This window comes from Portunus trituberculatus, chromosome 22 (assembly GCF_017591435.1).
Source record: "Portunus trituberculatus isolate SZX2019 chromosome 22, ASM1759143v1, whole genome shotgun sequence".
NCBI classification, from domain to species: domain Eukaryota; kingdom Metazoa; phylum Arthropoda; class Malacostraca; order Decapoda; family Portunidae; genus Portunus; species Portunus trituberculatus.
Window position 1 is genome coordinate 9,780,276 of NC_059276.1, and position 13,841 is coordinate 9,794,116.

Genomic DNA, 13,841 nt, shown 5'->3' on the forward strand with positions numbered 1-13,841 from the left:
CCTTACCTGCATTAATTATCTCAGGTGTTTCTGTCTGTACCTGAAGAGTAAATTAATTCTCTATGTAAATATCAGTGTTTCTTTCCACCATCCACAAATATTAGCCTTACCTTTGCTAATTAACTCAGGTGCTTCTGTCTGTACCTGAAGTAAGTTAATTGTCTATCTAAATATCAGTGTATCTTTATCCTATCCACAAATATTAACCTTACCTTCTCTATCTAAATATTAACTTTTTTTTTTTCTCATCATCCACAAATATTACCCTCACCTTTGTTATTTATCCTGATTGATTATTCCCTTTCTAAATATCAAGATTTTTTTCACATCATCTACAAATATCTGCAAGTGGACCTTTTATTTTGTTGCCCTTGGCCAGCTTTCCCTCTTGCAGTAAAGAAATAATAAGTTACAGGGATTTTTAAGGCTATTTTTATATTTCTAGTGACAGATTAACAAGATTTATACATTATTAACACATCCACAAATATCCACAAATATTAGCCTTACCTTTGCTAATTACTTCAGGTGCTGCCTTCCGTACCTGACATGGACCAGCAGCTCTCAATGGCAGCCAAGATGATAGACCGCCGTACCTCCACACCCAAGGGAAACCACTCCTACAGCCCTTACTTCCTGGAATACACTCTATTAGCTGAATAGTAAGTGTTTGGGGTGTCTTGGAGCTTGGCTGGTACTTCTACTACTTCTACTAATGCCTCTTCTTGTTTACTTCTATTATATTTCTTTTATATTTCACTAGGGTCCTTTCTTTTCCTCATTTTCTCTCTTACAGACAATATTTCCTGGGTTACTGTGTGTCTGAGTGTCTGTTGGGGCTTGGCTGGTACTCTAATTAATGCCTCTTGTCTTCTTTTACTATATTTCTTTATGTTTCACTATGGTTCTTTCTTTCCCTCCTTTTCTCTATTACAGACAATATTTCCTGATGTACTGTGTGTCTGAGTGTCTGAAGCTGTGTTGGGGTTTGGCTCTTACTACTACTACTACTACTACTTTCTACTTTTACTACTCTCCTTTATCTATCACTAGGGTCTGTCTCCTTTTCACTTTTTCTATATCTCATTCCTTTCACTGCATTTCTTCCTCCTCTTCTTCCTCCTCCTCTTACTTCCTTGCCAAACTATGGGTGTGTTTCTGCCTTTGTTTCTTGCAGCTTTCTCCCTCCCATTCATCCCTCAAGAATAACAATTAAGCTTAATATAAAGAGACTTTCACCTTATGTCTTGCTATGTACTTCCTTCCACTTCTCTGATAGATGAACTGTGGCTTTCACTCTCTCTCTCTCTCTCTCTCTCAGGATCTCTGTGGTGAATACTTATTGCTTTCACTCTCTATTGTTGTGTTCGTCCAATGAAGTGTATAGGAGTTAATGATAAACACTCAACAATTTGCTCACCTAACCCCTTCAGTACTGAGACACATTTTTACCTTGAGTTTTGTATACAATTACACCATTTTATTGACATTAGCAAGGGTCCATGGAGGTTAGAAGATGAATGGCCACAGTCTTCACTATTTTAATCCCCACATGAGTTTCTGAAGCTGTAGAAAATCATCAAATATTAAGCAGAGTGAATATGGAAATGCATCAGAGTACTGAAGGGGTTAACAAGGAGAAATAGAGAAAGGAGGAAGAGGAGGAAGAGGAGGAGGTGTTGCTAATATTACTCAGGACTTTCATTCTCTATTGTTTTGTTTGTGTATTGAAGTGTATAGATGGGTTAATGATAAAGACTCCTGTATTTACTCAAACAAAGAGTAATAGAGGAAAAAAGAGGAGGAGGAGGAGGTGGTGATACTGTTACTCAAGACTCACTCTCTATTTTTGTGTTTGTGTATTAGAGTTGAGTTAATGATACAGACTCATTAATTTACTCACTTATCAAGGAGTAATAGAGAAAAAAAGAAGAGGAGGAGGAGGAGGAGGAGGAGGAGGAGGAGGTGCTAAAACTAATCAGCATTTTTGTCTAATGAAGTGTATAGAAATTTAGTTAATGATACAGACTCATAAAGAAAAGAGAAAAAGAAGAGGAGGAGAAGGAGGAGGAGGAGGACGACGAAGACAAAGACAATGAAGAGGAGGACTAGGAGAAGGACAAGTAGTAGTAGGAGGAGGAGGAGGAGGAGGAGGAGGAGGAGGAGGAGGTGGAGGTGGAGTAAATACTAACACAGTCCCTGCTTTCCCATACAGTAACCTCCTACAGAAGCAGAGAGTGTCGGGAGTGTATGTGGTCCCTTCAGGAAAGACGCCCCTTGGTGAGTCAAGAACAGACACTTTGATTCTTTGTGTGGCTTATTGGTTTGTTGTTGTTGTTGTTGTTGTTTTTATCTTTTTGTATTATTATTGTTATTCTTTTTCTGTTTTTGTTGTTATTGTTGTTGTTGTCTTTGTTCTGTTGTTGTTATCATTTTTTCCTGTTGTTTTTTTAATCTTTTATTTTGTGTTTATTTTTTTTTTTTTTGGTATCGTGTTCTTTTCTTGTTTTTATTTTTGTTTTTTCTTTGTATTCATTTTTTTTCCTTCCTTTTGTTATTTTTTATTCATTAGTTATTCATCTTTTAATTTCTTTCTTTTTCATTTATTTTGTCTGTTTCTTTACCTTCACCTTTTTAAATCTATTCTATTCCTCTTTACTCTATTTCCTTCATATTTTTATCGTCATTATCCTGTAAAGTGATACAATTCCATTCACACCTAATTAATCTATGCATTTTACCAATTTTTCATGTATTTATATTAAGTACACAAATTTATACCCTGGAACCACCACCGCCACCACCACCACCACCACGTTCTCATCCTTCCCTTGTATTGCTTTGTGTCACTCACTACTAACACTGCCTCCTGTCCTCCTCTCTCCCTGCAGTGTGGTTTGGTGTTATCTTCATCCGGCAGGGAATATACCAGGAAGGCATCTTTCGTTTCAACCTCCACATCCCTGAAAATTATCCTGATGGTGATGTCCCAGTGAGTATTGTGGTGTTAGGGCTTCACCACCACCATCACCACCACCACATCACCACCACCACCACAGACAGCAAGTGAATCAAACTATGCTGATAGGTCATTTTACCACAAATTTCACAGATGTGAGAAGTTTGGTTCGTTTGAGTGTTTTTGCTATATATAAAGTAGAAATCATGTTAATCTGTCAATAGAATTATCAAACTACCCTTAAAAACTGTGTAACTGAAACAAGAGTCTTTATAAAATAAAGGTTATGTGGCCACTATTTTTCAAACTTCACTGAGATGAGAATCCTTTTTCATAAGTGTTTTTATGCTATTGATAAAGTAGATATCATATTAATCTGTCAATAGAACCATCAGACTGCCCTTAAAAACCTGTGTGACTTAAACAAGAGGCTTTCAGAAATAGAAACTATGTGGCCACTATTTTTCAAAGTCCACAGTTATGAGGAAGTTTGTTCGTGAGTGTTTTTGCTTTTGATTATGTAGTTATCATGTTAATCTGTCAATAGAACCATCAAACCTCCCTTCAAAACCTGTGTGACTGAAACAAGAGTCTTTTTGAAATATAGGTTATGTTGCCAAAAATTTCAAAGTCCACAGATATGAGGAGCTTGGTTCATATGAGTGTTTTTTGCTATACTTATCTCAAAAATACATCCTAGTTTATATTGGGATGTTAGGGCTCTACCACCACCACCATCACCACCACCACCAATAATAGAGATAGCAAATTAATCAAACTACCTCAAAAACACCTCTTTTATTTTTCCCAGTGGCATTTTTGTAACAGGCTGTAGCAGAGGTAAAAAAGAAGGAGGAAGGTAAAAAAAAAAAAAAAACTATACTCTTTGAAAATTATGCTAAAAAAGAGGCCAGTTTCACATAAGCTTCTCTACTTTCTCCTCCAACAGACAGTAGTATTTGAGACCCCCGTGTTTCACCCCCTGGTCAGCCCCGACTCACAGCAGCTTGACATTCGACGAGGGTTTGCTAACAAGTGGAGGAGGAATGTGAATCATCTGTGGCATGTCCTTCTCTATGTCAGGCGGTGCTTCTACAAGATTGAGACCAGCCACCCTCTGAACCCTGAAGCTGCTGTGTTGTGAGTGCTGTGTTGTGTGTGTGTGTGGGTTGTTAGTGTTGTGATGTGTGTGTGTGTGTGTTGTTAGTGTTGTGCTGTGTGTGTGTGTGTGTGTTGTTAGTGTTGTGCTGTGTGTGTGTCTGTGTTGTTAGTCGTGCTGTGTGTGTGTGTGTTGTTAGTGTTGTGCTGTGTATGTCTCTGTGTTGTTAGTCGTGCTGTATGTGTGTGTGTGTGTGTGTGTGTGTGTGTGTGTGTGTGTTTTTTTTTTTTTTTTTTTTATGTATGAGGGGAAAACTAAAAAACAGAAAGACCCACTTAGTTGTCAGTTCCCCAGGAATAAAGGGGTTAATACATAAGAAAAAGATGAAAAACCACTAACATCAATACTTAGACTAATTCCTTCTCTTCTTCACAGGTTCGACAGTGACAATGAGATGTTTCAAGTAAGAGTGAGGAGCTGTGTGGAGGAGAGCAAGCGGGCCATGTACGAGCCACCTGCTTCTGCCGCCTCAGACCCCCATGCCATTGTCTTCTCCCCATTCCAGCCTGCCGTTCATGACACTGTGCTGGAGGAACTGAAGAAGGACAGGGTAAGGTTGTAAGTTGTTGGTTGTAGTGTTTTTCAAGCTAATTATTATGATTCTGGTTAATTTTGTGTACTTCATGATCCAGTGTGTGTGTTTTGTTGTTTTGCACTTGTGATATGAAAATTGATTCTCTCACTTTTACACACACACTTCCTTGCCATCACCTTCTATCAATGCTAATTATGATTCACAATTTTCTTCCTTCATGATCCAGTGTGTGTGTTTTGTGGTAGCTTTGTACCTGTGATATGAAAACTGCTTCTCTCATACATACATACATACATTCCCTTGCCTTCATCTTCTTTTAAGTTACCTATTGTGATTCAGGTTGATTTTCTTCACTTCCTTCATGATCCACAACACCCCAGTAACACCACTAACACACTGACACAACACCCGAACCACACCAAAACACCACACTGATACAAGAAAACACCATACAACACCAAGAACACACAAACACCACCCTAGCAACACCACACCAACACACTAACACCCCTACAACACACACCATCACACCACAACACTGTAACAACACCAGAGAGACCCAATTAACACTATCTTGTACAAACAGAGTGAGTCAACCAGCAGTCTGAAGGAAGGAGGGAACTGCAATGGCCTGTCTTGGGTGAAGCCTGGCACACTTCAGATCTTCTCTCAGTCTGCCTCCTGACACGGCCCACACCAGGAGGACCCTCTCTGTTGCTGCTGAAGGGACGGACAGGAACTGGAGTGCTAATTAGAGCCTCCCATTGCCTGTTTTCTCCCCCCCCTCACTACCTTGTCTTGCTATCATGTTTTTGTTTTTATTCTTTTTATTCATCGTGTACAAGTTTTTATCAATTTTTTAGTGTGTGGTGATTTTTATTGATTTTTCTCTTTCTGTTTCCTTTTTGTTGCTTTACTCATGTTATTTTTTTATGGGCTATTGTCATCTCAGATTTCTATTTAAGTGTGTAGGATAGTTTAATTCATTCACTTTCTGCTAATTTCTTTTCTGTTCTTGTTGTCTTTGAACCTTGAACTCTACTCATTATTTTATCATGTTTTCATCAAAGATTTCTATTTTAATGTCTGGAGGTGAAGTTTTTATTAATACCGTGACGTCTTTTTAGCCTCATTTCAACTTTCATTCAGCTTTACCTTGCTTGTGTATTTATTTAACTATGCAAAACTTCCAATAATTTCCACTTTCTCCCAGTAATTTCCACCTTCCTATTTAAGTCTGTGAATATATGAATTTAAAAACCCTGATATCAATATTCTCTCCACAAACTCATACTCTTTCCAGCATTTTGGTTCTGGTGGTCCTTTTGTTAACCTCTCATTAATATCCTGACGTCTTTTTACTTTCATTTCATCTTTCATTCAGTTTTACCTTGCTTGTGTATTTATTTAGCTATGCAAAACTCTCAGTAATTCTTTCACCTTATTTAAGTTTGTGAATATATGAATTTAAAAACCCTGATACCAATATTCTCTCCACAAACTCATACTTTTTCCAGCGTTTCTTTACCGGTGGTCCTTCTGTTAACCTCTCACTTTCCCAGCATTCAAGGTCCTCCTCGGGTCCCTTCCCATGCCCTGCTAAGCCTCAAGATTCTAATGTCTTACGTATATCATCGTGTATACCTAATTTACATCCCTGAGGCTTAAGAACACAGTGTATCCAGGATTTAAAACGTTATGGTGTTATGCAAATTGACGGGTGTACACTCATTTGATGGTCAGATTGTCGTGGTTTTCATGAGCACTTCTTGATGTGTCTCTTTTGAAATATCTGGGTCTGTTTTTTACTTTGTCTTGTTCATCTTCTTTTCTCCTATCATTGGGAGGTAAAGGGAGATATTGTGTCCCTCTTTTTTATCTCATTTTCTTGACTTTTCTTTCTTCCTATCACTGAGACCTAAAGAAAACATTGTCTCAGTCTTATTTTAGCTTCACTCTCCTTCCCCTTTCTTTCCTCCTATCATTGAGAACTAAAGGGAGATATTATGTCTCTTTTTATTACCTTCATTCTTTTTACTTTTCTTTCTTCCTATCTTTGAGAACTAAGGAAAATATTGTCTCTTAAAGCCTGAGTCTTGTTTTGCCTTCTTTCTCCTACCCTTGTCTTTCCTCCTATCATTGAGAACTAAAGGGAGATATTTCTGTCTTTTTAATACTTGACTCTTGTTTTATCTTCATTCTGCTTCCCTTTTCTTTCCAACAATTGAGAACTAAAGGGAGATATTTTTTGTGTCTTTTCTAACATTTGAGTCTTGTTTTACCTTTCCTTCCTTTTTATAAAGATATCAGTATGTATATCTTTTTACTGCATTGCTACCTTCTCGTCATTCTTTCCTCCTATCCTGAGCTAATGGAGTATAGACCCAGGCACAGTGTTGTATAAAGGACACGTACCTATGAACCTTGCAGAGTCATAGAATAGTGACTCCTCCTCCTTTCCTTACTAATACCTGGGTTAGTTTGTGTGGCAAGTGATCCCTGTGTCGCCTGTAGGTATAGTTTTGTATGTCTCCTCTGCACACCCAAACCCCAGGACTGTGTATAAGGTGTATGAGAACAATAATTCGCGTGTAGAACAATCAGTTAGTGGTTTGAGACAAATCCCTCGCTGTGGTGCATATGTTTGTCTGTCAGGGATTTGTTCTCAGACGTGGTACTTTTTTACCCTTGACTTGGTGGCTTCCAGAATGTGTTGTACTTGTCCCTCCCCTTCACACATACATACAAACACACTAAACATAAATAAGAAGCTTGACTCAACTATAAAAATACAGATAAATATACAAACAGGTAACTAGGCAACACACACACAAACCTTGACTCGCTAGTGTAGAAACAAAAGTGAAATAAGTGAAATACACACATACATACACACACACATACACAAGAATCATAAGTAAGAAGCTTGACTCAACTATGAAAATACAGACAACATACAAATTAGTAACTAGGCAACACACACACACAGACACATAAACCTTGACTCACTAGTATAGAAATATAAGTAAACACATACATACACACACACAGACACTTCAGCAGCAGTACCAATAGAATGCTGAGGTCAGAATGCTCATGAGAAGTTACAGCACAAGACCAAACTCCCTCATCCTGTGTCCCTCCCTTGAATTAGTGTGTAGTATTTTGTAAACCTCACCACAACCAACTGAACAAAAGTAACCACATTGAACATTTCAGCGTCTTAACTTCTATCAGGCTGTAGTGGAAGATGTAAAGGTTCTCAAGAGTGTTTTCTGGGTTCTAGTGATAGTTTAACCCCCTTCAGTACTGGGACATATTTTTACCTTGAGTTTTGTGTATGATTAGACCATTTCATTGACATTAAGAAGACTCTATGAAGGCCAGAAGACTAATGGCCTCAGTCTTCACTATTTTAATCCCTCACATGAGTTTCTGAAGCTGTTTTAAGTCAATAAATAGTCACCAGAATTAACATGTCTGGTACTGAAGGGGTTAAGCATCATTTCTGCATTGTGGACAGAAAAACGTTCTTGAGAATGTGACCTCTCATCTCTGTGGTGTTTGAAAATAGTTGTGGTGAGAAAGTTAAGTGTTGCAAAATATGGGCCTTGTTATGTCACTGTAAAGAGTTAATAGAGATTTATTCATGTATTTCTAACTATGCAGTGAGTTTTGGGCCATACTTGTTACTGAATAGGTGTTGTTTGTGGGTGATTATGAGGTGAGTGCGTGAAAGATGTGAAAAGTGAGTGATAGAGGAAAGAAACGTGATAATAAATGTTTTTCTCACTTTTATTAATGATTTTGTCTGCTTCATTTTGCAGTGTGTGTATGTCAGAGTGATTAATGCTTTCTGAACTGACACACACACACACACACACACACACACACACACACACACACACACACACACACACACACACACACACACACACACAGGAGTAAAACTTGCATTGTATACCAGCACTCATTATAAATTCTCACTCCAAGCATGTGAACCTCCTTACATGTGTGTGTGTGTGTGTGTGTGTGTGTGTGTGTGTGTGTGTGTGTGTGTGTGTGTGAGAAAGAACAAGAGCTAGTCCTTCTATGCGTACTAGTTACTAATTCTATTGTGTAGTGCAGCCATCAACTGTCTTCCTGATTCAAGACACGTGTTTCTGAAGGATCAAAGTCTACTAATACAAAGGAACATGATAAGACCACATAATTTCTCTTAACATTTTATTTACTGATCTTTTTCATGTTACCAGTTGAATGTCACTAAATTGTCAAGCTACAGCAATGCAAAGTGAAATGTTAATATCCAGGCATTTCTCTGTGAGTGTTTTATTTGGGGATGTTTTAATGTTGCAAATGTTGTGCTTTGTTCCAGTGCACAAATTCAGTATTGGTATTTAAGTATTGGTCATTTGAAAGCTTCTCAGGAAAAGGCAGTAATTAAAATTTTTTTGAATTGGAAGCTAACAGAATTGATGGTTATTTCAGCTGACATCTTTCTAATTTTTGTATATTTAAATCATACAAAAACTCGTCATTCATAAACTAAAACAAAAAACAAATCAAACACAAATAAGAAGAAAATACGATGCTACTTTCTACATTTTTACATCAATGATTTTAACCACAAACTGATCACATGCACTTACTCATAACTAAGAGGTTGGCAGTCACTCAGCATCAGGACACGAGCTGAACAGAGCAGGGAAGAGAGTTGATGGCTTGAACTGCACTGTATTCACTATTGGTGGTGAACTGTTTGTACAAGTGATGAGAACTGACAAATCACAGACCCCTCATTTTATACCCGAGTGTGATAGTGATATTAATACTACCTACTACTACTACTACTACATATTACTACTACTACTACATATTACTACTACTACTACTACTACTACTACTACTCTCGGGATAATATTCTCAAACATCTTGGCATCTTATCCTACTTTTAACAGGTTCTAGTGGAAGCTTAGGGTGTTTTCATGATTCCTGTGATAGTTGAAAAGGTTCCACATCGTTATAGGGAGAAAGAAGTGAATTAAGAAGAGAAAGTAAAGGAATGGAAAGAAACGCCCCTTGAAAGCCACACCAATCATCTCTGTAGCCTTTTAAAAGTACTGATGTAGGTGTTTGAAAATTGAATCCCATTTTACTTTAGATATTAGTTGGCATTCTGATGTATGATATGTAAATAAATCTATTAATATGATGTGATGATCCAATTCCTATTATGTTAGAGTTGCCATATATTAACTCAATATTCCAGACATCTTCTCCAACACCTGACATAATATTGGAAAACATAGATACAAACTTTTTTTTCTTTATTTATTTTTTTTTTTTTATCATGTAGGTTTTTCACAGGAATTTGATTTATTTATCTTTGCTGCAGGAACAAGGTCACAAGGCCACAAACAAGCAAACAATAATCCAAACTGACACCTATGTGAATGCAGGTTAACCCCTTCAGTACTGTGATATGTTTCCTTATTCATTCTCCTTACTATTTGGTGATTTTAGAAAGATTCAGAAACATATGATGGGATTAAAATAGTGAAGACTCTGGCCTTTAATCTTCCAAGCTCCATAGACCCTTCCTTATGCAAATAAAGTTGTCTAATCACACTTAAAAATGAAGGTGAAAATGTGTCTCGGTACTGAAGAGGTTAAAGAGAAAAGACTGCATGGTGAACAAAGCAACGTGAGGCAAGCCATCCCATGAAGGGAAGGCTGGGAGGGAGCATAGACTCCATATCAGACCATATAAGGGGACTGGCAATTAAGTGGAGCGTTTTTTATTTAACTCTATTTTGCCCTTGGCCAGCTTTCCCTTCCTACATAAAAAACAAATCAGTATAAAGGTGTAGCAGATGTGTCACCCACAGTTTAGGGGTTAACAGAGGGTGTGAATGGTCTGTCTGGGGTCTGCACACCGCCAACAGCCTCATAGTGACAGCCGCCGGCCGCCAGTGTCACCCACTCGCTATGTTTAGGCCGCCTCAAGGCACAGTTCAGTTCCAGCCAGACACTGCAGAGTGATCACGGCCTCTTCCTTGGGTATAGAACTCTCTCTCTCACACACACACAGACACACACAACGACAGTAACGCTGCTCTCTCTGATAATACTAGTGCTACACTCCCACACACTTCTATTCCCCATTTTTTTCCTCCTGTCACTACGATTTATGCATTTCCGGCGGGAAACAGCAGGAAAAGTCCGGGAAACACTGAGAATTGAAGGAAATGTGGACGAGTTGACATGGGGAAGGACGGGGGTTGGGTGAGGTCGGGTTCTGGTCTGGGTCATGGTGGACGCCAGGTGGCTTGAACATAACCATCGCCTTATTTAACACAGTAATGACAATTTATTTATTTTAGTGGTTAATTCTGGCTTTGCTTCACTCTCTGGGTCTGGAAATAGAGAGAGTGCAGCCAAACATTGGTGGATTGACCTTGGGGGAAGGCACGGCAGAGGTGCCCCAGTGGTCCGATATTTACGTACGTAATTCATTTTAAAAATCGCCAGAAGAAAAAAGGCTCCCAGACTGGAATGCACTACAGTTTTAGACGCAACTATTACTATAACTAATAATCAAAATATAATAACCTTAGCGAGTCGATTGTTTACGAAACGTAGTCCAACTAACGGTCAATTAATCAATTTAACGGCGCCAAAAACACACCATAATGTCGAGAAAGAAAGCACAGCCTTACTACATTATATTACATTTTCTGAATAGGAAAAATTTTCGCTTTTCAACGAAACAAAGAAAACACAGATTCCTCGCCGTATGAAGAGTTTAGTTTTTTACCTTGGTACCATTAAGTTTATAAAATTTGAATATAGCAATAGTTAGACGAAATTTTATGGAATATCATTACTTGGATCATGTTTTTCATATTTTCTAGGTCTTATATCAATCATCAAAACAATCCTAGGTGTGGAAATTAAAAAAAGTTGTAATTATGTAATGCCGAAAGTGTTGTTCCAACGAGAAACAAAAAAATATAGCTAGACACGATCTCATGACGGATTGTAACTTAGTTTACATTTCTATCAATAAAGAAAATACAAAAACAATGCAAACTCTAATACTAAACAAGAAAAAATCGTGGTATAGAGCCGAAGTAGTTTTTTTGCACCTTTTCTCACCACTTCCATTTCCCCTCCCCTCCCTCCCACATTCCGCCCCATCCCTCCTCCTCCACCTCCTCCATCTACTTTCACACCGAGAGCTCTTAAAACACCTACAAACACCTGCAAAACACTCGAAAAGTGGCCTACTGTAAATCACTTGGCTGCCGGGTGTAGGGGCGGGGCTGGCGGGGGTTGGCAGGTCGTGGCGCCTGGGATGCCTTGGGATGGTGGTGGACTGGTGAACTGGTGGTTGTGTGTGTGTGTGTGTGTGTGAGAGAGAGAGAGAGAGAGAGAGAGAGAGAGAGAGAGAGAGAGAGAGGTGGGGTGAAAGAGGTATGAGAAGAAAGTGGGTGGAGAGGATGGTCGAGGAGGGGATGGGGAGGGGGAAGGAAGAAGACACGCCTATAGTCGCCTACAAATACACGTCCCAGTTGTAGCCAGTGACAGCTAACATGATAATAAGATGACAGATATCACTTTTGTTGAAATAAAGGTAGAAGAACTGCATCTATGATAGTGGAGGTGTTTTTAGATTAACATGTCATAACGTAGGTTGGCAGAAGTGAATTAGAATATGGAGAGAACAAGAAGAGAACTGGTAGTTGATGGCAATTAATCAATGCCGCTGTGTTTGTGCAGATTGATAGTGTAGACCAGTGGTTCCCAAAGTGTTCCTGAGTAGCTACAACTTGGAGGTGTGGTGGTACAGTCCCCGCGTACTGCCTCACCTGGTCTGTTCACCTGGTTGGCTCAACCTACCTATGACATGACGTGACAGTTAGGCATAAGAATCAGGTGGGCCAGACAGCAGCTGGCATACCACCCCAATGAATAAATATACAGTATGTGAAGAAATAAGTATATAAGAGTATATGGTCTGGAAGAGTATGCCATATGCAGTGATCTAAAGTTTAATCTGTAGAATTGAATAATTCCATGTGTAGACAGGAATGCAAGGCGGATTTCAGTTGGTGAAGGGAAGTCAGCCCCACCACTGCATCTGGTAGCGAGTTCCAAAGAGGGACACACCTGTTATTAAAGAAGCGAGACCTACAACCAATAGTAGTGTGTTGTGCGCTCCTTAGATCTATGGTCTTGTGTTATAGGGTTTGGTGGAAGCTGAAATAAATGTATAGTGGTTCAGTGGCTGATTGGTTGGAAATATTTGCCAACATTTTATGAGGTCAGATTGTAGAAGTCTTCCTTTTAACTAAATACAAGTTAAGAATTTCAAGACACCGGGAGCACGGGAGGATACACACAACTCAATTCAATGCGAAGGATGCATCTGTTTCTTCTCCACCAGCTGATCGATGCCAAATTGTCTTGTGTAAAGCAATAATAATTTTTCTGAGGAATTAATTCATTCATTTGGTGTGTGTGTGTGTGTGTGTGTGTGTGTGTGTGTGGAACTTGTTTTTACTTCGTTTTATTACGAAAATGTGAAGAGCAGACGAGAAGTTTTTGATGAAGGAAAGAAAATGATCGCTCCTGATATGTGTAAAGATATTGAAACATTGGTTGTATACAGTGTTATTAAGAGTAAAGAGAAACAAAACAGCGACCTCCAAATCATAACATATAAATCTTGACCTCCTTGTCCTCACAAACAAAACAGCGACCTCCAAATCATAACATATAAATCTTGACCTCCTTGTCCTCACAAACAAAACAGCGACCTCCAAATCATAACATATAAATCTTGACCTCCTTGTCTTCACAAACAAAACAGCGACCTCCAAATCATAACATATAAATCTTGACCTCCTTGTCCTCACAAACAAAACAGCGACCTCCAAATCATAACATATAAATCTTGACCTCCTTGTCCTCACAAACAAAACAGCGACCTCCAAATCATATCATATAAATCTTGACCTCCTTGTCCTCACAAACAAAACAGCGACCTCCAAATCATAACATATAAATCTTGACCTCCTTGTCCTCGTAAACAAAACAGCGACCTCCATGTCCTAACAAAAGATTTTTTTTTTTTTTTTTTTTTTTTTTTTTTTTTTTTTTTTTTTTGCCTCTCAGGCGAT

The 13,841-nt window shown here is 38.6% G+C and overlaps 1 protein-coding gene across 4 annotated transcripts in view; it reads left to right on the forward strand.

Annotated features, from left to right (window-relative positions):
- Positions 1 to 9,868, forward strand: part of LOC123507309 (AKT-interacting protein-like) — a 31,970-nt gene extending 22,102 nt beyond the window's left edge. For all 4 annotated transcript variants that reach the window (XM_045260067.1, XM_045260066.1, XM_045260065.1 and 1 more), the window contains exons 3-8: positions 529 to 662; positions 2,216 to 2,280; positions 2,892 to 2,992; positions 3,909 to 4,099; positions 4,494 to 4,668; positions 5,240 to 9,868. In XM_045260067.1, the coding sequence (XP_045116002.1) occupies positions 529 to 662; positions 2,216 to 2,280; positions 2,892 to 2,992; positions 3,909 to 4,099; positions 4,494 to 4,668; positions 5,240 to 5,338 (765 nt within the window). In that variant the 3' untranslated portion in view covers positions 5,339 to 9,868. The remainder of the gene's footprint in view (positions 1 to 528; positions 663 to 2,215; positions 2,281 to 2,891; positions 2,993 to 3,908; positions 4,100 to 4,493; positions 4,669 to 5,239) is intronic.
- Positions 9,869 to 13,841: the final 3,973 nt, after the last annotated feature.